General features: G+C 40.7%; 1 protein-coding gene across 6 annotated transcripts in view; it reads right to left on the bottom strand.

Annotated features, from left to right (window-relative positions):
• LOC130167105 (teneurin-3) overlaps positions 1–27,434 on the bottom strand; it is a 327,180-nt gene that overhangs the window by 6,487 nt on the left and 293,259 nt on the right. For all 6 annotated transcript variants that reach the window (XM_056373088.1, XM_056373089.1, XM_056373090.1 and 3 more), the window contains 21 exons: positions 27,300–27,401; positions 26,898–27,071; positions 25,868–25,927; positions 25,378–25,540; positions 23,732–23,870; positions 23,507–23,612; positions 23,037–23,179; positions 22,203–22,381; positions 20,447–20,551; positions 18,935–19,065; positions 13,852–14,021; positions 13,108–13,234; positions 6,665–6,862; positions 6,198–6,257; positions 4,826–5,170; positions 3,455–3,699; positions 3,191–3,372; positions 2,421–2,623; positions 937–1,047; positions 503–645; positions 272–396 (listed from right to left, as the gene is read on the bottom strand). In XM_056373088.1, coding sequence (XP_056229063.1) covers positions 272–396; positions 503–645; positions 937–1,047; positions 2,421–2,623; positions 3,191–3,372; positions 3,455–3,699; positions 4,826–5,170; positions 6,198–6,257; positions 6,665–6,862; positions 13,108–13,234; positions 13,852–14,021; positions 18,935–19,065; positions 20,447–20,551; positions 22,203–22,381; positions 23,037–23,179; positions 23,507–23,612; positions 23,732–23,870; positions 25,378–25,540; positions 25,868–25,927; positions 26,898–27,071; positions 27,300–27,401 — 3,211 coding nt within the window. The remainder of the gene's footprint in view (positions 1–271; positions 397–502; positions 646–936; positions 1,048–2,420; positions 2,624–3,190; positions 3,373–3,454; positions 3,700–4,825; positions 5,171–6,197; positions 6,258–6,664; positions 6,863–13,107; positions 13,235–13,851; positions 14,022–18,934; positions 19,066–20,446; positions 20,552–22,202; positions 22,382–23,036; positions 23,180–23,506; positions 23,613–23,731; positions 23,871–25,377; positions 25,541–25,867; positions 25,928–26,897; positions 27,072–27,299; positions 27,402–27,434) is intronic.

Below are 27,434 nucleotides of genomic sequence, written 5' to 3'. Positions count from 1 at the left end.
TTATCCAGCCGGTGACAACATAAAAGTTTCTATCATTGACGTATCGCAGTGATAGGCCTTAAGGCAAGAAAAAAAAAACAACAAGGAGTTTTTAAACATTTTTCATGCATGTTTTTAAAGATCATTTCATTTTAAAATATTTAAAAACTTTTCATATTTTTATACATTTTTCTATAATTAACCCTTTTCATCAAACAAATCACTGTTTTGCAAATGATTTGTCGGCCCACAAAACGTGGCTGGGCTGTACCTCCTCATGTTTTCTTCTTACCTGTGACGTATTCTTTGACCTGGTGGATCTTGCTGATTGGGTTGTTGCCTCGGAACATATAGAGGTTGAAGGGCTGAGGATCTTTACCCACACGCGTCCATGTGCTGATGTCAGGAGTGGTCCACCTTCGTCACAAACACAGTCAGGTCAGATGTGACGCTAACGAAGCAGGAACACGGAATCACATCATACTTGGACTGAAAATGAGTGAGTAAGTGACAGACTGCCCACCTCCCAGCAGGGATATCGTAGTCTCTGTCTCCAAAATGCAGCAGTCGTGTCAGAGGATCGTACAGGCCTCCATGGAAACCAATGACTAGCACAAAGTCTGGGTTGGAATCAAAGTAAACCTCGCCATACGCCGTGTACTGCACCTACACAAACACAAACAGAAATGTATCACCTGATATGGACACACATAGATAGATAGATAGATAGATAGATAGATAGATAGATAGATGGATAGATGATAGATGGATGGATGGATGGATGGATGGATGGATAGATAGATAGATAGACAGATAGATAGATAGATAGATAGATAGATAGATAGATAGATAGATAGATAGATAGATAGATAGGTACTCTATTTATCCCCTAGGGGAAATTCATGAAAAACGATTTGGTTGAATGCAACACGGTGCTTCCTTCCTCTGCTCACTTACCTGTTTAAGCAACAGTCCATTGTTGCTGAAGACGGCCAGTGGTGTCCCAGTGTTATCACATGCAATATAAAACTCCTCTCCACTGCTAATCTCCATAGCAAACACATGGCCCTGTGCAGCAATAAACAATCAATCAATCAATCAATCAATCAATCAAATCAGACTTTATTTGTATAGCACTTTTCATGCAAACACAAAGTGCTTTACAGATTAAAATCAATAAAAAACAACCCCCTCACACACGCTCTCTCTCTCTCTCTCTCTCTCACACACACACACACAGACACACACACCCATAACACAAAATAGTAAAGGTAAAACAATTAAATGCTAAAAGAGAGGAGATGTTCGGAAGAGAGTAAAACCAAAAATAAAAGTAGAAATAAAATAAGTAGCCACAAATAAAAGTAGGATTTTAAAAGGAAAACAATCCAGAAAATAATCATAGAATAAAAGGATGAGTATATGAGTATAATAATAATAATTATGGTGTCTTTTATCATTCTACAACTCCACAAGTGATAAGAGGAGGGCTATAAACAAAATAATGATGTCACTATTACTATTAATCATTTAGTGCAGCTGATTCACAAATCATTCTCATCAAACAAAACAAGTTCATCAGAGGTTCCCTAACCTGATTTTTCCAAAGGTATTTTTCTGTGATGTCAGACTGCTCCTCTCTGATTGTGATGCTATTTACTATGCTTATCCTATGATTGGTGGAGAGGAACCTCCTCCACACACACTATAATCATAAATCAAAAGATGGGCGTTAAATCCAAATGTGACTGATGAACAGCTGTGTTGGGAGAAAGCTAGACTCTTTCAGATTCAGTGTTTTAAGAAGTATGAAAACAACGACTTCAGTTGTGTTTTTAGTCTTTGTATCATATTCTAAAGTCTTTTTATTCTATAGGCTCTACAGTCAGTCAGTCAGTCAGTCAGTCAGTCAGTCAGCAGGTTGTTTCAGAGTCATTAGGTTCCTAAAATGTGGAACAATATTACTGTGCACTGTTACAGGCAGCATGTCTTCCTGGTGCTTTTGTCCCTTCCCTGTCCTGTCTCCCATGTAGCCCCGCCCACGCTGTTCCTGATTACTCCATGAGATCCACCTGGCCTGGGTGGAAAGGGTTAAAGCTCTGGTGGCAGCAACAGCAGGGCTTGCCGCCTCTCAGCCTGGGGTTTTTGTTGCATTCTTATTTTTGTGTCTTTTGTTGTCTTAATTTAGTGTCCTGATAGTTTTGGGGTGTAACAGCACTCACATAAAAAATGTACTTTTGAATACTTCAGTATTTATAAAATCAAGTACTCCAGGAGTTTAACTCCAGTAAAAACTTAACTGAACAACTTTCACTTGTATTGGAGTAATATTTGACCAGGAGGATCTGTACTGTGACTCCAGTAATGAAGCTCTGAACTGTGTCCATTTCTGGTTAGCTGTGATATCATCACATTTCAAATGACTTTTCCAGTGTAGCTACCTGCAGATCGTAGTAAAAGGATGTGATCTCTGAGCTGGAGTGGTTATAGACATGGGTGATCCTGGTGGGGTAGTTCAAGTCAGCGTAGAAGAACTGCAGGTGCTGGCCCAGACTGTTTCTAGATGCCACACGCCGACCCAGACCATCGTAACGGTACTGGATGGTCCAGCTGGCTGCTTTACTGTAGACACGAACTAGAAGACCTGAATTACAAATGATAAAGAGGAAGAAAAGGATGTGAAGAATTAGAACTAGACAAGCTTTCAATGGGATTGTTCCATTTTTCTGCAAACAAACAAAGAAATGTTTATAGGTACGATCACATAATTCTACACACGTGGGGTTAAGTCAGTGTCATGAGGTGAAGTAAATCCATGCAATTATTTTGTTGGTCAAGTTCAACTTTGGTGAACTCTGACACAAGTTCATGCTGTTGACCAATAGCAAGCCATCTTGACAGTGACATGGAGGCAACAGAGACGGAGGAACCTGTTATCTCTTGTTAGCATCCGTTCTTTAATCCTCATCTGTCGGAAGTTGATCGTACAAATACATGACTGTTATCATCATTATCTAGCTTAATAACTGACAGTTAGCAAGCTAGCTACCGCGGAGAGCTACTGTGATCATGACTGTGACTGAGCAGCGCTGGCATGTTTCTAGCTGGCAGTAACTCGCCAACCAGCACCAAGCTTCTAACGCTTCATATGGATGCAGAGATGAACTTTGCTGGTGTGACTGAATACTCAGCACAAGATACTAATTTCCACCTTTAGAGTTGTATTCGAATATCTCCGCTCCTCTCTGTCTCAGGAAACCGTCTTCATCAAGCCTGTACTGAACATCTCCAAGACGAGTGATCCTGTCCCTCAGGTCGTAGCGTAGAGGCGTTAACCGACCGCTGTTCCCAGGGTTCAGCAGATGCAGGTTCCCATTCAGATCATAGTTATACCTGCAAGGCCAGAAAATGGTACTATCAGCGTTTGGCATCATGAAATGATAGTGCTTTCATCAGTTTAATGTTGTAATCCTACCTCCACACCATCTTCTCATTGAGGGAGACTGTCTGCAGCTGTCCATCAACGTCATACTCGTAACCATATTTGGTCGTGTTGGCGAACGGTCCAATCTTGATCTCACGCTTGGTGACACGGCCCATGTTGTCGTACTGAATGGTGATCCAGTACATCAGAGACCTGAAGATCTCATACTGGATCTCCTTGATGCGGCCGTGCTGGTCGAAGTGTTTGGTGTAGGTCATCACCGCTGTGGAGATGATCTGAGACAGCGGGGAGTTCAGAAAATCAACACAAGCCCTGCTGATCAGACTTCAACAGATAGACTGACGAGACACGTCATTAACACTGAACAGATGCCATTCAGGGAGGTTTTCTGTCAAACGCAATGATGAGCAGCTGTATTTGAGGAATTCAGGTGAATGACTCAAGGCCTGTGTTGAGATTTCTGTTGTGATTTGGCAATAACTCCTGAGAATCAGACTGAAAGTTAAAGCTTGACTAAAAACAGTAATCTGAATCAAAACAGTAGGTAAATGTTTTCATTGTATTCTTGAGGGATGCATTTTATTTGTAATTCGCATAACGTAAGGTCTGTTGAATACATCATTTTATCAGACAAAATGTTGTGATATGATGTTCCAGCCGTACCTCCCACCCCGATGACTCTCACTGCCAAGTGCAGCTGTGAAAAACTCCTACTGTGATAAACAGTAAATTCACGCAATTAAGGTTTTCACTTGGAGCCACTGTTTCAGCTGCACACCAGTCAGGAGGTGGAGGACCGTGGGTGAAGCTAAACAATTGGTTCATTTAACTTTTAGGTTGAGGATGTATGAAGGATGCCAGCTATCAATGTCAGTTTCTTCAAAGGTCCATATTGTCTAAAGGTAGATGTCCATGTGTTGTGTGATTATAAAGCAGGTCTAGGTTCTATAATAATACTATGAAAGTATCAAAGCTTCAGTCCACAGAGAGGGACTTTGTGATGTCACAACAAAGCAGTCACCGCCCTCAGCCATTCCCCGAAGCGTGTTTACCTGAAATCTGCTACATTTTTATTGGATCACTTAGAAAACAGTCAGCCAATCAGAAGAAAGGCTCAGAGCCTCCTCTCCTCTGATTGGCTCACCAACCTGTTGTTACTAGAGCTCCAGAGAGAAGCCTGAGAGAGGAGATGTAACACTACATTGAGATGGTTTTTGGTTCTTAAAACCACAAATATATCTTCTATCTTATCAACACTTCAAATAAAACACAGGAGAAGAGGAAAATGTTAAGCTTTAAAAGCCTGATCAGTTAGTTAGTATCACCTCTAACTCAATATTGATGTTTATGATGTACTTTTTCTTATTTATTCATCTTTGAAGGACAACAGTCCTGTCTTACCTGATTGATATCATAGTAGATGACTCCAAACTTCCCAAACTGCTCCACCTTCCCAGATATATCATCGAACTGATAGAGGTCTATTGGCAGTGGCGTCTCATTGATTACAGCCTGCATGCTGGTAACCCTGAAGCTGTTGTCGTAGGTGTAGTCAAAGCGTGCGTTCACCATCCCGTCCTCGCTGAAGCGGAATATTTGCCGGTCGACCAGCGGGCCAATCTGGCGGTAGCGGATGGAGCAGATGAAGCCTTCGCTCTGAAGGTTGACGGTTTTCAGCACGCCAGCGGTCTCATCATATGTGAAACTGACCCGCGTTGAGTCATACAGGATCTCTGCCAGCTTGTTCTGATGTGATAAGTAAAACAGTGCAGTATGTGTTTACAATAATGGACCGTCTAGAACATCAGATCCTTTTCACCCAGGATAAGCTACACCATCAGTTAACGCCAACGTCAGAGTCCCTGTTCATTCTCTGCTGCAGCTGAGATTCATGCATATCATGCCCCCCCCCCATCACCACCCTTGGGTCCATGTGAGTGTTTCTTTAGAGTTCCCCATCTGCAGACTGTATTGATCTCCCCCTACTTTGGCATTAAATTACTGGAAACAGAGCCTTGATGCATCTATTCCATCTGCTGTCTATATATCTAATTATCCTGTTCTTGTTTTTATTTACTATTACAATTACATACAATATGTAACTATTCATATTCATTCATTCATATCATATTCACATGAAACTGAATCTAATCGTTTTAATTTTACTACTATATCAATTTGAATTTTCATTGCAAATACAGGGGAAAGGATGATACTGATATATAAGATTATATATATAATAATCATAATCATCATAAACTACATACAGTATGTACTTAAAAATAAACAAATATATTAACAATACGAATGTAAATTTGCATACAGGGCCACACAATGATTCGAAATATAATCAAAATCACAATATGGTTAAGTGCTATATCCAAATCACAGGAGCTGCAAAAAATCATAGGACCAGCAATTTTTTTGAAGTTAAAATGTGTGACATTGTTGTGCATTGTTAGCACCATAATGTTGTGGCACTGCAGAGATGCCCCGGACTACAAATCATTCTCTCCAGATGTAAAGGAACATGTTTGTTTGGTAGAAGACCAACAAAAATCACATCATCATCATTTTTATAATTATTTCAGTGAAAATTAAAAAAAAAAAGAACTATTCCAACTGAATTAAAATATCTGGCAAAACATATATTTATTTATTTTTTTGCATCTCATTTGCATATTGTGCAGCCCTGCAGGTAACTGATAATAATGATTTGTTCCTTTTATAATTAATATGTTTAATGACTGTGTAAAAAACATAAATCAAATACCTGTCTGCGATATTTGTACAATATGTGACGGCCAGTGCCCAGATGGGCAACTCTGAGGAGCTAGAGAGAGAGAGAGAGAGATAGAGAGAGAGCGAGAGACAGAGAGAGGGAGAGGGAGAGAGAGAGATATGAGCAGTTTTAATATCATTAAAATGACTTGGGTCGCTGATCGGACTCGAACAAAACTCAGGACTCAAAAAGTTCATTACGGCTGTCCACGAGAAATGTATGACTGTCTTACAGTCATGAAACAGTATGATGTAAGTGAGAAAGTGAACTACAATGACTGCAAAAGTATTATGGGTAACACTCAAACATCAAGAAAAAAAAGTATTTTCCAGTGGTGTAAATGCTGTTCTGTAAAAATAAAAAATAAAAAGCGATATAAATCACACTCTCACACTCACACTCACACTCACACTCACACACACACACACACACACACACACACACACACACACACAGACCTGGCCATCTTCAGAGTAGTCCACAGTGACGGAGGCGTTGCTCTCTGGGGGGGTATAGATGTTCCTGTAGTATCCGATGGATCTGATGGTCTGCATGGTGTGTCGAGCCACGCTGGGCATAGTGACGGCTGACAGATGGTCCCCTGAGTCATAGTCAAAGATGTATTGGTGCTGGCTGTGTAGCAGCAAGACCATGGACTGTTAGAGAGAGGGCAGAAGAAAGGAAAGTATGCAGCATGGCGTCAGAGCAGTTTACATTTACACAGTGTTGTGCTGTGTACATATTATGGGCATGGGGGAACCTGCATCACATCATGGAAACACTATAATGAGAAGCAAATAATATTCATCTGCCTCACAGAAGTTGCTGCCTGTCGCTGCTTACACAGAAAATAAAAGTGGTGTTTGTGTAATGAACCTAATGCTACGTGTGATGACACTGTGGGACGTGCTACATCCACATCAATCCACATTATAAGTAAATGAATGTACCAAGCACAGCTGGCAGTACATCTTTTAATTCGCTTTCGATAGATGAATACGATACTAGATCTGGTCCTTATGCAAAATCCAGCTCATGTGGCAGCTAAGTGGTGTTTCATTTGCAGCCCTTTGTTAGCCCAGCTAATAGTAGCTATTTAGCTACTGAGGCATGTGTGTGTTTATGTAGATGCACACACATCACCACTGTGCTGTGTCTGGTTTCCAGTGCAGGGAAGATTTTTTTATGGTAATTTGTTCACCGGGGCCTGGAACCCTTCAGGTGACTTGCATCTCTTAGGTCTGAAATGGAAAGAATCCTGCCAACATCTGGGAGAGAATTGATGTGGTTTCTGGGGCTAGTGGGGTATTACTACAGTTTTTCTGCTGTGGCGGCTCCATTGGCTGAACTCTTGTGTAAAAAAATACTCCCTTTGTCTGGTCTCCTCACTGTCAAGCTGATCTGACCTTTTAAGATACAGGTGGATGCAAGTGAAATTGGTGCTGGGACTGTCCTCTTACAGAGAGAGAGAGGGAGGGGTGTGTGTGTGTGTGTGTGTGTGTGTGTGTGTGTGTGTGTGCGTGTGTGTCTCTCACCACGTTTTTGGCATAGTTGATTCACAGTAACAATAATAGAAGATTCAATGTTAATGTGTTTTTTTTATTTATTTATTTATTTATTTATTTTTTTTTTTACAGCCAATCAATCCAGGAAGTAGAGTGCCCTTCATGCAGCAAAGTAGAAAGGAAAGGTGTGGAGTTGGGGTGGTGGATGGGCATGTAGCACATCACTCTATTACTGACTGTAACAACAACCTTTCCCGTAGTGTTTTAGTTGCCTTACCCTGAATATAACTTATTTGCCACTTTATTACTGCTCCCTGACTTACCATACTGAAGCTGCCATGTGCAGATACCATAGAAAGGAAGAATGTGAGAAACATTGATATTGGAGGTAAAAAACAAAATACTGGGGGCAAAATTGACTAATGTTGACATTATTATCTAGTGATAAAATTGAGGGTGGCTCCTCGGATTCCAGAGTCCTCTCAGAAAGCTGACCCTCCCACCAAATGTCTCATCACTCATCATTTTCTATAAATGGTCAAATCCTTGTAGCAAGATAGCAAAATGTAACCAGGTGAGTTATATACATGTGTCATGAAGGAGGAAATTAACTATAGAGACCAAAGCTGTTTTTGTACCAGGCTGTAAACATGTTGATTTCTGCTGTAAAGTTGGACATTTTAACATGGGAGTCTATGGGGACGGACTCACTGTTGGAGCCAGACTCCAGTGGTCATTAGAGCCCTGGAGGTTGCTGTATGTGTCTGAACAGCACCCATGTGTGACTCTACCAGGGTCTGATCCTGATAATTGAGCCTGATAATTGTGTGTGATCGCAAGTGGACCTGATCACACACAAAAGCACACTGCTTTTACGATGTCACCAGCATTCCAACATAAAGCGGACATGGCAGCAAAGGTCAAGGAAGCTGCTTTCACACTGAAACATGACCCAAAAAATCTATCACATTTTCCCTCCACTTGGATGCTCTGCTACTCCATTTGTCCCATTGGGGGTCTTCCACACTGCACTAACATTAGAACATGGGCACATATACTGTAGATCTGCTACAGGATGAGGAAAATTAAACATCTTTGTATAATAATGTGACTCCAGTTTCCTCCAGCTGTCCAGAACACAAGACAAATCCATGACTTTCAACACAGACATCATGTTCTCCTCGCCTCGCTCCGGACCTCCAACTAAACAGGTCAGAGAAGGGCTTTTTCCTTCTCTGAATGAAACTGATGTGATTTGATGTATTCTTGTGCATTAGTGTTTTTGTTTCTCTTTTGTATACCACTATATTGGATTTGTGTTGCCTAGAAGCAGATTGATTGTTTAATTCTTGTAGAGTGGACTCACAGACCAATCCTGCTTTTTGACAAAGAGGCTCCCAGTAAACTTTTTCAGGGAGGAGAGAAAGTGACAGATGGAAAAAGGAAGTGAATGAAAAACAAGTGTAAGCGAAGGTGAGAATGACACATGGAGTAATAAAATATGCCTCATTTATTCACTGAGGGGATAGTCTCTTTTCTATTTGCCTCGTCTTCAACTCCCTTGTTGTGTTTCTTGTTTTGTGCCTTCCCTTTTTCCCTTCTTCCATCTTTCTCTTTCACTTGTCTTCACTTCATTTCTGTCTCCCTTTGTCAGTTTCTCCTGTTTTGTTCAGTATTGACCAGGATCTCGTTTCCATTTTCTTTTCAAAACTCTAACCCAGACAAAAATAAGCAAAAAAAAAAAGAAGAATACTTTCTTCTGGGAATGCTTCCTTATAGTTTACTTGGTTTGTTCCTTCTTTGCCTCCATAAAACATAACTCATCATTTGGACTATTTAGAAAAACACTGCCACAGCAAAAAACATTTACAATTCTTGAAAAGCATAATAGATACTTAATATAATTATATATATAAAATAATATAATAATAAAAATAATATAGAATAAATATAAATATAGAAAATATATCAGGTTAACTCATAGTAATCTGCTTTGGGAGAACTGTATACTGAAGTAATGTCTGAGATGTTCTGAAAGACACAAATGTCAGCAGTCAAGAAACACGAGTCATTGATGATGATGATGTAGAAGCAGATTCTTAAGGTGCTAAGATTTCAACCTTGCATTTAAACATTCACAGCCTTGTTAAGAACTATGATCAACAGAGAATTTTCATCCTCACTTCATCATGAATTTTCAGTTTTAGGTTTTCCTGAAGTGATGCTTTTGATCTTTTGGGAAAATTCCCAAGTAATGTGCATTTCATTATTGTTGGAGGACATGAATTGGTGCTGGTGCACTGATTTATTTACACAAGCTCCAGTACATTGAGGTAATGATACTGACTCACTTTTAATTGAAATTCTTTGTACTTGGGGACTTTAACATTGATCTGTTGAAAAGTGAGACTAATCCACTCACAGCAGATTTAAAGCCGTTTATGCTCCCACTGTGTTTAGCCCTTAATCTCAAAACCAACTGGAGTGACCTCTTCACTGGCAACCCTCACTGATAACATTTTGAACTAGTCTCTTGATGGGGATGTTTAAGTGGTATTTACTCTGACTTATCTGATCATATTCTAATTTCTCATTTTACTATGAGTGTAAATTACAAGATATTAAAACATAATAAAATATATGAGGACTTAAGTGCAGATTATTAAAGGAAGAGAGGAAAGCTGTTTCCAGTGTCTGATTGGTGAAATGTCTTTGAAAAGGTTCAGTGTCCTCATGTTGCATATCAGTCATTCATGGCCCCAATGACCTTTGCATTTAATGGATGTTTTCCTTTAGCTAATGTTCCTAAACTATTAATGTATAGATATCATAGACCCAGGTTTACTAAAGAGCTCAGCCGTCAGAGGGAAAATACTATATTTATGTATCCACCCCCTTCAGTCTGTCCGTGTTTAAGAGATACAGAAACAAAATTGACTATTCAATAAGAAGAGCTAAGAAACATACTTATTATTCCTACTTCCAAAATAAATGTATATTCCACATGTATTTTTTATCTAGAAACATGTGTATCAACCTGATACGGTATCTTCAGTGATCCACACATAAAACTAGACATGTACATCATTTACACCTTCCGAGATTTAGAAGAATTCAATGTCATGGCAGCCGAGCTATGGAATAACTGCTAGCATATTGCTGCTCTCTCACACATTTTAAATTCAGGCTTGGAGCTCATTTAAGGAGCCAGACTTCTTGAATTTTGTATCTTGGGGCCTCATTTATACTGGCATTCTTGCATACATATGACATGACTTTAATAGTCTTTTTTTTCTTATGTATGTTGTACTATTATGTTTGTTTTTTTTAAATTGGTGAACTTTGTTCAAAATTTTAGATGTTTTAGTTTTTTTTGGGTGAGATCTATAGAGAAGCCCCTTTGGGTCTTCTAATCTCACAATCCCTTTTTATTCCCGATAAGTATTATGTTTTTTTAATTAGAAAACTCTCATTATTTCTTCCTCTCTCCTCATCTCATTACTCCTGTTCCCATCATTTTTTCTCTCTCCTCACCCACAATCACTGTTATTTCTCTCTGTGTCAGTCTCGCTCCTTCTCTGTCTAACATGATTCAAGTAAGCTACCACCATCCCCAGGGTCTTGTTCCCACAGTCGTACCTCTGTTGTTGCACTCTCTTAAATATCCCTCTCTGTCACTCTTTTTCCATCACTTTCTAGAGCTCCAGCTGCTGTTTAGTGTTGGGCTCTGTCCTGAAAGACCCTCTGATGAAAATCCAGTGTTTAAGCTTGTTAATATCTATATGATGTTTTTATCTTATACAAGACATTTGATGAGTGAAATAATCATCAGCACCATGACTGAGTGTTTCCACCTTGAACTGCAGTGAACCAATGACAGTCTCATAAACACAGATTCAGACAGCCAGGGTTTCATACGTCACAAACCTAAGGAACCAATCCTGTCAAGTTGTGGGGATGGGGGGCGGGGCTAAATAAACCTGAAACCTTGTCAGTACAGACAGAGAGAGTTAGCATTAGCACAACCTTGTAACTGCCTGTGTCAGCCACTGGCAGTTACAAGCTAACAAACAACATAAACAAATAAAAGATGCTAACTACGCTAACCCTTCTGATCCGTCTGCTAGTCTCTGGTTCTTGTCTCAACAGACTGAGGTTCAAACATGTGGCTGAGTCTCTCTGATGTTTCCTCCTTTAACCATCTTGATACTCTCTGCTCTTTCACCTGTCCACCTGGAGACAGCAGGTGGTGGGCGGGGCACAAGGCCTGATCCAGATTTTTCTCAGATTTTTTTTTTACTTTTTATGTGTGAAAATCATGTTAATGAACATATGAATCATAGCAGAGGATTTTTGCAGTTTTAAGGAGTTTATAACCTGTCTGGAGGAACTTTAAGAGACAATGTAGGTTCACTGTGGGTTGTTTTTACAAGTCACTCATTTTTAAGTATCTCTCTCTCTCGTTTCCTTCAGTCACCTCTCTGTACTTCACAACTCCTCTTTTCTTTCAGAGACTATGGCAGCTGTCTTTGTATGCATTGCTTTTTTAGAAAGAAAGTTTTTGCTCATCAGTCCTCCACCAAGTCAGTCATCCATTTTAAAGTGATCCATTTTCAACAGTGAACCATGTCTCTCTCTCCCCCTCCAGAATTGCCAGGTCTAAGTTAACAGATGCTTCTTTGCTGTTCTGCATTTTCAATACCATTCAATGTCACTGTCAAGCTGCCGATTTGAAAGCACACTGAGAGCTTATCGATTCAACTTTTAATCTGTGTCCACCACCTGTGTGTCGCATCCGCACTAAAGTGTGGTGAAAAGAGTCTCTGCCAAATTAGCATCCAAGCTACATAAACTATGACCTGAAGTCAGATGTTTCCATGACCATCTCAGTGGCTTTGGGAGGGAAAAGAAACATATATCTTACCACTGAAAATGTAAGGTATTCCTTTTCATGCTATTTCTTTTAACTGTTCCGTCTCTATTCCCACTTTGTTCCTCCTTAAGAGAGTAAGGAACTGTGTTTTATTCCTTTTTAACTATCACAAGCTCTTTCTGCTCCTCTCCTCTCCTCCCCTCCCCTCCTCTCCTCTCCTCTCCTCCCCTCCTCTCCTCTCCTCTCCTCTCCAGGGACTCTAAGTGTGGTTTTTGTGACTGCTTGTTTTCATCACTAACTTTGTGAAACCACATTTTACCCATAGACAGAATATAAGGCGTGTGTGTGTGTGTGTGTGTAGGTGTGTTTGTGTGTGTGCGCTTGGTTTGGAACATACATATGCCTGTCATTCATCTTATTTCTTTTCTCTGCAGACTTGAAGAGTATGTCTATCACAGTAACTCCTTCAGTCAGAGAGAGAGAGAGAGTTGAACACCTGCTGTTAAATAAAAGTGTAGTCTACCTTATCCAGGTAAGTGTAGCTCCACGTCTTTCCATCAGCAAAAACTCTGGAAATTATCCTTCCCTGGGTGTCATACTCCCACCTCTCTGTAGTTGGACCCCTCTGGAGGCCTGTCACCTGCCCGGTACTGGACACACACGCACACACACACACAATTACAGTGCCGTCACAACCACTGGGTGTCAGTGTATTAGCCCTGTAGTTTGTCACAGATGCTGTTTTGAAGTCACACGTTAATTTCTCACACTGTCAACAAAAACTGAAAATGGATAAACTTAGTAAAAGTTGAATTCATGTTGCACTGGACTGTATTAGATGTTACAGGTGTTCCTAATAAAGAGAGCGTATCTCCAGTTTCCCAAATGTCAACATTTTCTGTGAAAATAAGGAAATATGTAACTGTGCTGAATCTCAGAATTTAATCAGCACTTGGATGTGAATCTTTCTCTGTTGATGTGGAGGGAATACAGGATGACCTCATTGAAATGCAATGTGATAATTCTCTCCCTGTCAGCAGCTCCCACTGTCACAGTGCCACAGGGGTTTGAATTTCCCCAGATGAAACAACATGCCAAAAGGATGCTCACTTTATTTGGCCGTACATGTGACCCCAGTGGCAACTTTATCAGGTACATCTTTACAGTGTAAAACAATGTTCTGCCATATAGTCCACTTTGATATGTCGTACAAGTGTTAATTCAATCATATGTAAAATAATAAATACACTGGTACAGAAGAGCTTACCTGGAGTATGTCAAGTTAACTGACAGTAGCTTGCTGCTGGGAACCCAAAGTGTAGGATGACCTTGGGTGTCATAGATGATCTTCAGCAGGAACTTCCTGTGGTCATCGTAAATTTTCTCTGTTCGCAGCGTACGATCATAATCCACAGACAGCAAATTCCTACCATTCACCTGGAGACACACAAATAACTGATGAATAAAGACACCCTTTTGATCATATTAATCTTTGCTCAGCAGCAATGTTAAATGCTCAGTAGCTGCAGGTGTTTAATCCCTGTTATTCTGGGGATTTCTGAACATGACTCAAAACTCCAAGTCAAGTCTGTGAAAGGCCACTACGTGCTGCGATGTTAATACGAAAGCATTAGATAGATCAAACTACAGTTTGTCATGAAGTTGGCATTAGGAAAAAGGTTATGAGATCAGACTAAAAGGTTTATATGGTTATACTCTGCCATGTCCTGTGCCCTGAGTGTGGCACTAGAGGAAAAGCTCATTGAGAGTCCAAAATGGAAAGAGCTGGTCCTCTACGGAGCATGAAAACGCTCAGTTCAGATCAGCTCAGTTCAGCTCAGTTCAGATCAGTCAGTTCAGTTCAGTTCAGTTCAGATCAGCTCAGTTCAGCTCAGTTCAGTTCAGATCAGCTCAGTTCAGCTCAGTTCAGTTCAGATAAGATCAGGTCAGCTCAGCTCAGCTCAGTTCAGGTCAGCTCAGGTCAGGTCAGGTTAGATCAGTTCAGCTCAGTTCAGTTCAGCTCAGTTCATGTCAGCTCCGTTCAGGTCAGCTCAGTTCAGTTCAGCTCAGTTCAGATCAGCTCAGTTCAGTTCAGCTCAGTTCAGGTCAGCTCAGTTCAGATCAGCTCAGTTCAGTTCAGCTCAGTTCAGGTCAGCTCAGTTCAGGTCAGCTCAGTTCAGATCAGTTCAGGTCAGCTCAGTTCAGGTCAGCTCAGTTCAGGTCAGATCAGCTCAGTTCAGTTCAGCTCAGTTCAGGTCAGCTCAGTTCAGGTCAGCTCAGTTCAGATCAGCTCAGTTCAGATCAGCTCAGTTCAGGTCAGCTCAGTTCAGGTCAGCTCAGTTCAGGTCAGCTCAGTTCAGGTCAGCTCAGTTCAGATCAGCTCAGTTCAGTACAGGAGCAAAGGTTAAGAGGTTACCAAAAACTAAAGAAATCATTCAGCAAATGTCCTGGCTACCTGCACAGAGGGACCCACCGATCCACTTCTCACTGTACAGCCAGATGCTTGGTTTTGAACTTGTGGAGATAAATGGTCACGTTTGAATTAACAAATTATGCAAATACTTTTGAAATGACGACAGACTGACAGACTGACAGAGGATTTCCTTATCATCTCAAATCTTAGTCTGTTTTTCCTGTTCATTCGTAATATTGGTCCACAAAAACAAGAGGAATATTTCATGATGAAGGATTAGTGACCTGGCGAAACGAACAACAACCAAAATAAATACCAGATGTTAAGTTCTTGTTGGCTGTTCAACATCTACGTCTAAGCCAGTGAATTAACACATGTCTGATCCAAGACTCATAAAACACCGTAGTATCACAGCGCCAGCTCGCCACTCTTTATCGCTTTCTAAATGATATGCTGTTTGCTCAAACTCCAATTTATGAAGACTGATAGCCTGTGTAAATTGGAGCCAGGTCCAGTGCTAAACTCACCTTATGGATCCTTGAAGCAAGGAGAAATACCAGGAATTAGCCAATCAATCATTTTACAGACGTGTTTCATTAAAGAGAGAGTCTTGCTGGAAAATCTTCAAAAGTCATTTTTCTCATCTTTTTTATTTAGCCACTCATTCATTTGTAAATTACCATCAGTTGAATGCAGTGAATTGAGTAAATGGGGCAGAGAAGGAGGATATTGGGATGGTGGCCAGCTGGAGCCAGCAGCCAGCTGGATAAAAAAGACACAAAGACATGCAGAATGTGAGCCGCCCCATAATCAGAGGAAACAAATCATTTTGCAGATTGGCTTGGCCTGTCTCGGTCATGAGGGTCTACGTAAACTGTGACTTTTATGATAATGTAACGCCACAGAGGACTCTCTGATCCTCTGCATAGAATCATTCAACCTCTACCCCGATCCAGGTCTGAGAGGAGATCCTCCAGGACACCATCCACCGACTCATCAGCAGCATTTCCAGATGTTGTCAGGAGTGCATGCAGGCACGCTGGGGCCATACACACTACTGAGTCACATTATGAGTTGCTGTGATGAAATTCATGGAGGTTTGGATCAGCCTGTGATTTCAACAATGGGTTTATGATTTTGGTTTCCATTGACCGTTGTTAAGTCATTTTGTTCTTAACAAATTTTACAATGTACATCATAAAGATTATCAACTTGAATAATTCGTTCATCAAGATCTAATGTGTCTTTTAAGTGTTCCCTTAATTTGAGCAGTATAGTATCAGTACTAGTATACTAGTTGTGCTCTTATTAATAGAGTACTAGACTTGCAGGGAAGTATAACAGGGCCCAGGCACCCAGACGCAGTTCAGACCTAGAGCTTCACTAACCCAAGGCAATTGGACGCCAAGAGTATTAAACAACAGGGCTGAACAGGTGCTCCCCTTTCCCCATCATCTGCCAAATCCACTAATGTGCTTCACTGCCTGAGGGTTGCAGCTGTTGTTCATGTCACCTGGTTTTCTTCTCATGACTCCTAAACATCAAGGCATTACTTGCCTCTGGTGTTTGCCTGCTTGCTAATGACCTCTGCCTTTTTTTTCGACCAACTAAACACCTTTTCCACGGCAGTGTTGCTTTTAAGTCCACACAACTTGGTACAAACTGTTGCACCTTGTTTTGACACAAAGGAGACAGTCAGCTTAGTCTAAAGCTCACTGCTGTAAGGACAATGAGCCCTAACACTGTGTACAGTGAGTACTTCATATATAAATTATAATTTGTTGATGGGATTTAACTCCTACTTTGGATATATTTAAGATATAACAATATTGCGGGCTGTATGAAAAAACACATTTTTGTAGTCCTTGTTGCATCTTGTAATGTGTCCTCTGGAAGTCTGACCTGCCTGAAGCCCTAAGCAGCAATTATTACACTAAAATGCCAGAGTGCCCTCTAGCCATTCACGTGTAGAAAGTGCGTTCACAAGGCCAAAATCGTGTTTTGTGAGCTCATCATGACCTATGACCTTTAAAGCATCAAAATGGAATCAGTTCATCCTTGAGTCATTGTGAATGTCTGTGCCAAATTTGAAGAAATTCTCTATATACGTTACTGATATATCGTGTTCACGAGAATGAGACGGACGGACAGAGGGACGGACAGACAACCTGAAAACACAATGCCTCCGGCCCTGGCTGCTGCTGGAGTGGTGCCATACATATCTACACACTAGTACGAAACACTGTTTTTGTGTATTTCGCCAATTTGCAGAATAAGAATTATAGGTGGAAATGGCCTCTACCAGGAGATGCAGTTCAATATAGGGAATATGTGAAGAGAAAATATTTGAATGTATGACTGCTTTTAGCTACGTAATGATACTACTAATAATGCAAAAAAAAACAATTGCCATGGTTTTCCCTGACAGGACAATTTCAGTTGGCTTTTGGACTCTTTATTTTTGGACTTTTGGTTGATATCTTGTTTATATTTTGAAATGACTTCCCTTGTGTGTCTCGTGGACATTTTGCCTCCTGTCTTTGTGCTGTTTCCCTCCTCAGTGATTGTCTGCCCCGCCCTTATGTGTTTCACATGTTCGATCACTCTTTCCTCCCTTGTGTGTATTTAGTCTCTGTGCTCCCTGTTGTCCTTGTCAGTTTGTCTGTTGTACTTCAGACTTGTGATGTGTCCCGGTGTCCCTTGCTTCCATGCTTCTAGTGTTTTTGGATTTTCTGTTTTGCTTCAGTTTTACCTGCAAAGTTCTCAGTGTTTGGATTTTCTGGTTTCTGTTCCTGCCTGATTTTCAGACTGATTTGTAAGTTTCTTTTGTTATTAAAACATCTTTCCCATCAACCTCCTTTTTCCTATTGTCTGCATTTGGGTTAATCTTTCCCTCAATGTGACAACAACAGGCCACACAAAAAAAGGAATAATGACAATAATAATAATAATAACAGTTATTATCATTATGCTTATTTTATAATTACTGTTATTATTATTATTATTATACAGAAAACAATAGGGTTCCAACACAATAGGTGCTTGAACTCCCAATTAGCATTTCACTCACACACTTGTGTTAGTGAAGACAAATTCTCATACACATGAATCACATATGTGTAGCTGACATACACAGTATACATGTTGCATTTGTGCTCACCCATTTCCAAATCACATCTATCTACAACTCATCATTGCTAGTTCACAATACAGCCCTCCTCATTACCACTAGTGGTCCACACATACTGCTACATTCATTACGGTTTATTGGGCCATGCTGACAATGGCACCACTGTGTGGATCCAACTCCCCAGTGGCCACATGACTGCAGTTTTCCTCCTATTAGGCTGCGCTAGTTAGAAAGCACTTCATGCAATATTCAAGTTGACGAATGCCCCTTCCCCCTCTCTTCTTCTCTAATAGCTCGTAAGAACAACAGACACAACATGACAGAAACAGAAACCCCCCTGTAACGCACAACCCCCCCACACAGAGAGGGACAACATGATTGGTTGGAGCAGTTAAACCTGACACCAAATTAATGTGCCATATTAAACTGGAGGTACACAGAGGAACAGCTGAGGCCCATTTATTTGTGTAACCAACTGCCAACAACCGAAAAAAGGACAAAAAGCTTCTCATTGAGAATCGCACAAATGTCATTTTAAATGAGTATCATATATGCTAATCTGAAAAAAAGAAAGAAAAGGAAAAAAGAGTTTAGTATAACCATCAATTCTAAAATAAATATATAGTTGATTAAACGGGTCCCTATCCACTGCACCACATGCACTGAGCCAAATCCCATGTTCAATTAAAGAACATGTTTGTCAAGCTAACCCTTAAAACATAACAGCAATGATTTTAGATCACTAGTTAGTCATGAGGCTTTCTATTGTTCTCTGCTTCTGGACAGTTTCACCTGGAGAGCCCTCACCCTGAGTTTTCTCCCAAAGACGATGACCTTTCCTCGGGTCTGCTCTTTCCTGAACCTCCACTCAACCAGGTTTTGGCCATTCTCTCCCGGCAGTGTCATGTTGCGTCGGGCTATAGTTGGGTTAGCAGCACCTAGAAATGGATATGAAGAAGACATGAATACAAAAAGCAAAAATCAAAACAAAAGGCCGCAAAATACTATTTGTTCTTCATAACCATGATGTCTGCTGTGGGTGATGACGTGAGAGTGGATCCTGCTGACAACATAGGTTCAGTGCTGGGCATGAACTAGGGTTGTGCCGATGGATGATGATATTGTTGATCGACGATCATTAGAACAATCGCCGGTTGCTCATGCAATATCTGACTTGTTTTTCCATTAATGCAGGAACTTATTATTTGTAGCATTAAATTAATATTACATTTAATTTGCCTGCCACAGTTTAGCATATAAAACTGCTTATAACTGCTTCCAAGACGCGCGCGCACACGCACACACACACACACACACACACACACACACACACACACACACACACCTATCAGCAGATAGTCATAGTCATAGTCTGGCGTGAATAGCCGTGTAGTTTGTACTCTTTTGTTTTGTTTTAACCCTCCTTTTCTCACTTGCTGCATATTACAAAATATAGTTTTCAGTTGTCCTGCTTAGTGACACATTGTTTAAGTGGTAAAACAGATACCGACATTCTTGGCTTTTAGAAGTAATCTCTGTCTGTGATTCTGTAGCAGTAAACAGAAATTCATGTTGTTTGGAAAGTGATAATGATTGGGGGGTGATGGGTGAGTAGGAGGAGGATTTACTGAAAAACAATAGCTCTGAGCAGCTCATTAAAAAAATTCTAACTTGTGAACTATGAACGTGAACTAGTTCATTTTAATCTGTGTGAACTAAACTTCGAGCGAGCTCCTGTGAAGTGCGAACTTACGCAACACTGCTTAGTTTATTCGACAGTTCAATGCTTTTGAGTCAGTTTGTATAATCCCTCAATTTAACATTTGTGGTTTTCAGACTGTTTCTAACTTCATTGCAATATCCTGGATGCCTTGCACACTGCCTGTGGCCATTTGCGTGTTCAGACATGGCTTTAACATCTGTCCACAGCTGCTCCGATCACCAGTGGACAGTTCTAATTTCAGGTGCAGACACATTCTTTTAGCAGTGTGAACACAGTTGCATCCTGTGAAGGACCGCCCACTCTACTGAGGTCCTCTGTCACAGTCTGATTAGTCCCAACACAGGTTTATAATGAACCCAAAATATTTCAATATTTCAAATGGATAAAACCTTTTTTCACTGTAGAGCTGCGAGCAGCGCATTGACTCTTACTAAAGAGTAAAAAGCCTTCAGCATGTAGAGCCTACACCCAATACTTTTCACACAGACTGCACAGTCATTCAACACCACACATTCTTCAAAACAGAAGCACTTTGACATAAAACATCTGATTAATCAACGTTACATATTCAGGGAAATGTGCTCAGATCTGCATACCTGCCAGTATGTGGGGCTCTGTCTGGTAGTGTGTGTCCATCCCATTGGCATAGATGACTCTCAGTGAATGGTCATTACCCACCTGGTAGCTGTTACGAAGCTGGTCTGTATGAGAGAAAGACAATTATCATGAATGAACCACAGCAACATCTCACATTGATTTTCTTTTCAAATTTCAAGGCAAAAAAACTGTAATAACCTGAAGCAAACTGAGAGTAAAGAACACAAGAAGACAAAGAGAAGAGAACAAGAAAGTGCAAGATACAAAGGGATACACACATACAATTCATTTCCATAGCCATTGTCTGAACCTGTTAATGGAGACACATTAACATGCCCCAGACTCTTTTAATTAGATTCCCCTTGACCTCTTGCAGGACTAATGGCTGCCTGTGTTTGTGTGTTTGTGTGTGTGTGTGTGTGTGTGTGTGTGTGTGTGTGTGTGTGTGTGTGTGTGTGTAGGGCTTCCTAGGCTATAGACATTTTGCCTCCTTCCATCTGACATACCATCAGGTAAACAATTCCTCTTTGACTCATTATCTTTTTATCTAATCAAAACTTTGTATGTTGACATCATCACCATCATTTTAAAGGAAAAAAAAAAACATCCACACATTTGTTGCCACAGCTAATAAACTATTTGACACTATGATTGTGAGTGTTGAATACTTTGTCTCCTTTTGTTACACATGTAACTGAAGTTTAAACTATTGTTTACAGCGCAGTGATATTTTAGTTTGATGATGGTTGTATGTTTTATTAATATTGTAGGGTGGATCCGCTCCCACCCACATCACTTTTCCACCTTTGCACAATATGTTATGAAGGGGCAGAGACAGCACATGATAATGCAATGACATGAACATTTATTGTATTTATCATCACCGTTAAGCTCTGCATTACCAACACGTTCTCCTGTTTTCACAATGAAGTCAACAACAACATGAACGTCACAAAGCACAGCAGCTATATTAGCTTACCACTTCTGGGATGTACCTAATGTGATTCCACATAGACCAATCACACACTGGCATATTGTGCAGTGATAGATGATAGTGAGGACGCTAAACAATAAATAATGCACTTGGATTGATGGAGAGGAATGCTACACTTGACATGGCTTTGAATAACTTATTACATGCCAATCAATACTGCTCTACTGTGGGGGAGAATCCACTCAGTTTCCCCTCACAACCAAACAAATCACTGCCACACACTCGAGGCCGCACTTCAACTGGCTCATTAGTTCAGATTTAACAAGGACATCAGTGCTAAATTATAGTTTTCCCTGTCTGAATGTCTGACATGAAGGATGGTGAGGATGATGAACCTTGCTTTTTTTTTTGCAGTTCTCTTCAAATCCATAATCATCAGAGGTGATTCGACGACAGATCAATCCACAACTTACTTCCTCATCTCACAGTTATACTTCCGGGGTTTGGAGCTAGAAAGCTGACAATGCAGTTTACTTTAACTTTTGTTATCAACTGTATCAAAAAGTGCCGGTGTGATTTACTCTGACGCAATCCACATAGGTGGAGTAAGCAATCGCAAAAAAACTGTATTCGGTACAAGCCCCAACAAAAATAGCCACAGGAAAATATTGTGGAAAGCAATCTAATTTACAAAATTCACCACTGGACAATTGCTCAGTGTGATTTGCGTTGTGTATTTATGCTGGGTAAGTGCCAGGAGAACAACGCACACTCTTCCTTACTCTGTCACACACACATGTGCGCTTGTGTAAGCACCTTACCCTGCACTAGAGTGTAGAAGGAGTCTACTGATGACAAGTTGGTTGTTATAGAAACGTCCTCATCCCTCCCAGATGTCTCAATGTCCACAGCAACAGCCCCCGACGACATGTCTCCGTGGAGATTGGTCACCACGCCGGTGGGGAAGGTCACATTAGTCAGACGACCCTCGCTGTCATAGCTTCAAGGATAGTGAAGGATGGAGGAAGGGACAATAAAAGGACATTAGCTGCCATTACTGAAAAGTGCTTTATGTATACTGTTAAAAAAATACCTGAATATACATTACACACACACGCACACATGCACGCACACACACACACACACACACACACACACACAGATTTAATAATTTGGTTGGTAACACTTTATAAATCACAAATAAACAATTATAAACAAGTTACAACACAGTTTTTATACATTGATGCAGTCTCACTATTTAGCAGGATCAAGTTAATGCTTAGTACTCATTAATCTTACTAATGAGTTACGCAAAGTGTTAACAAGCTAATTAATAAACTACTTGCAACCATTCATAAATCCTTTATAAGGGTAGACTGACTGTAAAGTGTGACTGATGTTGCCCACTTCCTGCTGCTTTGAGCAGGAGCAGATCATATTATTAGCTGATGCTATTCTGTCAGAAATGTTGGAAATAATTATACCTGCTATAAAACCATTCAGTTAGTGAGTCATTTGATTAACACAGTTTTAGATGGCGTTTGAAATTTAAAAACCCAACTATCCATCCATCCATCCATCCATCCATCCATCCATCCATCAAAACACAGTTGTACAGACACGATCTCAGATATAAACACAGTAATGCTGCTCACTCATAGAAGGTAGTCCAGCCTATCTGGATGCTCTTGGTTGCCAGCAAGCCACTGTTGCCGTGGTAACTAAACAAGACTAGTTCCTGACCCTGAGCTGTGAGAGTCTTCAGACCTCCATTAGTCCCGATGGTTAGCCAGATAACCTGCACACACAGAAACACACACAGTCACAGGCAAACAGAGTTATATGTTCAGATTCTGTCAGTCGACAGTAAACATCAGGTTACATACAACAGTATATATGTTTTATGCTTTATTTATTTCAATAGTCAATATATATACTGGCTTTGCCATGTAGCAGCAATTCACAGAACAGGATCCCTCGTCATTCCCTCTCAAATCGAATTGTTATTACGGCTAAAAATTGGGTGAAAACGCTTGTAATGAATTGACAAAACAATGGCTTTCAAATAAAATACAAACAAAATACCCCTTGGTGGAGCCTTTGTGTCAAGACTTGCTTAGCTCACCTGATTGTCAGGGGCAACCACACGTACAGGCATCCTGTTGGTATCTCTACGGATACGGAGGGTGTTCCCGCTGCTGTCTGTCACCGCAGTTACATCCTCCTCATTGCTGAGAGTCAACGAACGGAGGGAAGAAAATGACCAAGTGAAAATTGGGTTGAAAAGGACAAAAAAAAAAAAAAACAGAGACTACAAAGCAAATATGTATTCATTTCCATGCACACAAACCTGTAGCTAAAGTTGTATTTGTAGTCTCCAGTGACCAGAGACATGGTGAACTGATGAGTCCCATTCGTATCAAACACATAGAGCTCTTGAGAGGCCGGAGAAGCCACTTCATATGAGCTGGGACCTGAAGCCAGTGACCCTGAAAACACGCAGACAGTCATTTTAGTTTGATCATTGTTCGTAATGGGTATAGAACATATTTGGGGCAGTTCTGCTGGCAAGCTCCTGTAGACTGCAGCTATCAGAGCCAAACCGCATTCAGCCTGCGAGACCATGCACAGTTCAGTTTGGTGTTCAGTAAACTGCTGTAGTAGACTCTTCAGTGAGTCATGCTGTGTGGCCACGGTTTCCATCCAAAAACATCATTGCAAATTCACGATCGCTTGTTGGTGTGCAGCATTTTTTCGGGCTCAAATAGTGAGTCCATGTGATCCCCATTCCATTTATTAGAGTGTACATACATCATAGCATGCATCTGAATGTAGACGCCCCATCACACCACATGAACCATAAGAAGGGGGGATGTAAAACCATGGTGAAGTGGACCCTTAGGCTGTGCCTACTGCATACTCACTGTTTATATTCTGCATACGACCTACACTACCTGCATACTACCTACACCTACTAAATGAACAAATTAATATGCAATTACCAAGCTGACTGTTCACACTGAAGTGTACAGTCAGTATCCCAGAATGCATTTCGCATGAACCAGCAGCAACAGTGACAACTACGATTTTAAGGAAGGCTTAAAGCTGTTGTAATATTCGCTAATAACGCTGTTAATAGGTCACTTTTAAAGTTTCAATATATTTTCAGGCGGGACTGTGACTGTATAGACTCATGCATTTTGGTCCGTTCATAGAAGTAACGTCTGTTTGTAAATCTGCTGCAAAGATTTCTGAGATTTGGGGAAAGCAGCCGGCTGGTGTACTGTAACGTCCTGGGTCGAGAGCAGCGCTTCACGGTTACTGAGCCTCCACCTCGTAGCCCGCCATCGTAATTTGAGGAGCCGCAATGCATCATGGGGCAGTTGAGTATGTTCAGTATGCTCATGGGACATACTCACACACGGGTATTCCTCGCGTACACAAAATTCACATGTTGTGCAGTTGGGATGCACTACACACTCATTCTGACGTCACACTTAGTATGAACAGTACGTCAGTACACCGTTCCAAACACAGTCTTAGTTTTTTGGCTGAACCAGCCATGGACCTGCCGTGAATGTCCGTGACTGAGTGAGTGAGTGATAAAGTTGAGTGACTGATTAAGTTATATCAAGATACACCATTGGTTGGCTTAGTGTTGGACTTTTCCTATTGGCTGTTGCTCTATAAAAATGATTAGGCACAAACTATTACATCATCAGGGGCCGTTTACAGCTGATCCACAACAGTTGTCAAAGACCGTGTTTCTTCAAATAGTGACCGGGGCTATTATTTACCTCACCTGCAGAGGGTAACAGGTGACATTACATGTTAAGAAAAAACTCAACACTTCCTATGATCGTCTCAAATTAAAAGCCCTGTAGTGCTTCAGTGGACAGAAGTGCTTTGGCCAAATGGAGCTAAATTCTGCCATACAGTGGTGGGGAACAACATTGGTATGGTCCCTGTGAGTGCTTTTCTAATGTGTATACATACCAGTGGGTGGTTGGTTGCGCCGTATGGCTCGAATCCGTATGTTTCCCAGATCAGCCACATACAGTGTCCCATCTGGAGACACCACCAAAGAGGAAGGACAATTAAACCTGGCGTCTTTAGCATAGCCATCGCCTGTTTGATAGCAGTCGCAGTTGGCATCATTCTGCAGGACAGAGGGAGGGAGATGGAAAGAAAGAAGTAGCAAATAAAGACAGAAAAGAAGTGAGAGACAAAGAAAAACATTACATGAAAATTTCAACTTGACATGTGTAATGGAGGGTAAGGAGAGAGGTGTGCACCACTGAGGATCTAATCCATACCATTCTTTGACAGCTACACATTCATTTTGAGCTGACAGACAAAACGGATGGACTATGACAAGTGAGTTAAGATTAGGATATGACATTAAGATCTAAAAGAAGGACATGGAGGACTGATGGCACTCTTCAGTGTTAACTGATGTATATGTGAAAAAGCATTGGTGTAGTACCTTGCAGTCACAGTCAGATAACGCTCCAGCTAGATGGGTAATTTCTCCATCAGTTGACACCTGGTGGGGTCAGAAATAGACATTTTAAAACTAAGGAAACAGAAGTAAAAAAAATATGCATACATTTCTCAAGACAGTGAATATAAGCAAAACAAACTTCATTGTTTTTCGTTTCACTAGAAATCAAAATAATGTTGAACATGTTCCTATCAAAATGAATGGTCAGGAAAGTCCACCAAATTCCTGTGGCTTCATATTGATGAACTCTTAAACCTTAAGGGCCATATCGTTGAGTTGACGAAAAAATATCGATATATGTTGGTTTATTTTTATTTTTTAAGTTAAGTTTCTGTCACTTGAAGCACTTCTAACCTTATGTCAGTCCTTATTTGAGCCTCATACAAATGACTGAAATATTATATAGTGTAATACTTTTCATAGTTATCAGGAAAAACTACAGATTGTACAGAAATAGCGTAGCTCAAGGTAAATGCTCCCACTGACCCTCTTTACCATTGTTACAGTTTCTTGAAGCTCGCTGAAAGTAATATCTCTCACAATACTTGTACTATGTATAATGCTGTATTGAAGCTTAATGACAGACCTTATTCCAGTTGACCTTCCTTCCTACCTTAATAATTTGGATCTGACAGATAGGTGTAGGATTGTTTGGCTATGCATTCTTGTTTTGTTTTGCTTGCTTACTTTGTGGACTTATTTGACTTGTCTGTTAGTGTATGTGAGAAAATGAAAAAAAACAAACAAACCTGGGTGGTATCTGGGGTACAAACCAAGGACCTTTGTCACATGTCATTCAATTCACTCACACTCTCTTAATGACTAAAGGGAGCACTTAAGAAAAGACATGTAGAACAGGTACATCTAGTCTCTGCTAGTTAATGCACTGTCCAGTAGAGTCCTGGCTTTTATGTCACTACTACTGGCTTGGAGGGAAAGTTGTGCTCCTTTGTTCCGCTGACAATCAGGAAATGACTGCACATGAATGAGTTGTGTGTGTCCTGAAGGTTACCTGTCGAATGCGGTGGATTTTCTTCTCATCCGTCTCTGCGATGTAGAGGACGCCGCTGTAGGACAAGGCGATGGCTGTAGCTCCTTCCAGCATGGTCTGGACAGCTCTCTTCCCCATGGTGTATTCTATACCAGGCACCTGGCAGTGCATGGGACGACCGGCCACGATACGAACCTGAACACACACATACATGGACTTTGGTTAAGGATGATTGAGTAACACTGTATTTTATTTGTATTCTTTTGGTTTAGTAAAATGAGGCTATGTCATTATTGATATGATTTACTTAATCCAAAAAAAGCACATTTATCAAAAAATAATTTCTTGAAAATCCAAAAAGCAGCACATGTGGCAGAAGATTTGTAAAACATGCACTGCTGTCAGTGTGGGGATAGACAATACCTGTCTGTTTTCAGTGATCTGCAGCACAACATTGTTGTCCAGGACGTAAATTGAGTTATCCATGGGATTAATGGCTAGATCTGTGGGCCATTCTAGACGAACCTGGACGTATAGATGACAGATGGGAAACAGAGA

This window comes from Seriola aureovittata, chromosome 3 (assembly GCF_021018895.1).
Source record: "Seriola aureovittata isolate HTS-2021-v1 ecotype China chromosome 3, ASM2101889v1, whole genome shotgun sequence".
Lineage (NCBI taxonomy): Eukaryota > Metazoa > Chordata > Actinopteri > Carangiformes > Carangidae > Seriola > Seriola aureovittata.
This window is presented reverse-complemented; position numbering and strand designations above follow the sequence as displayed.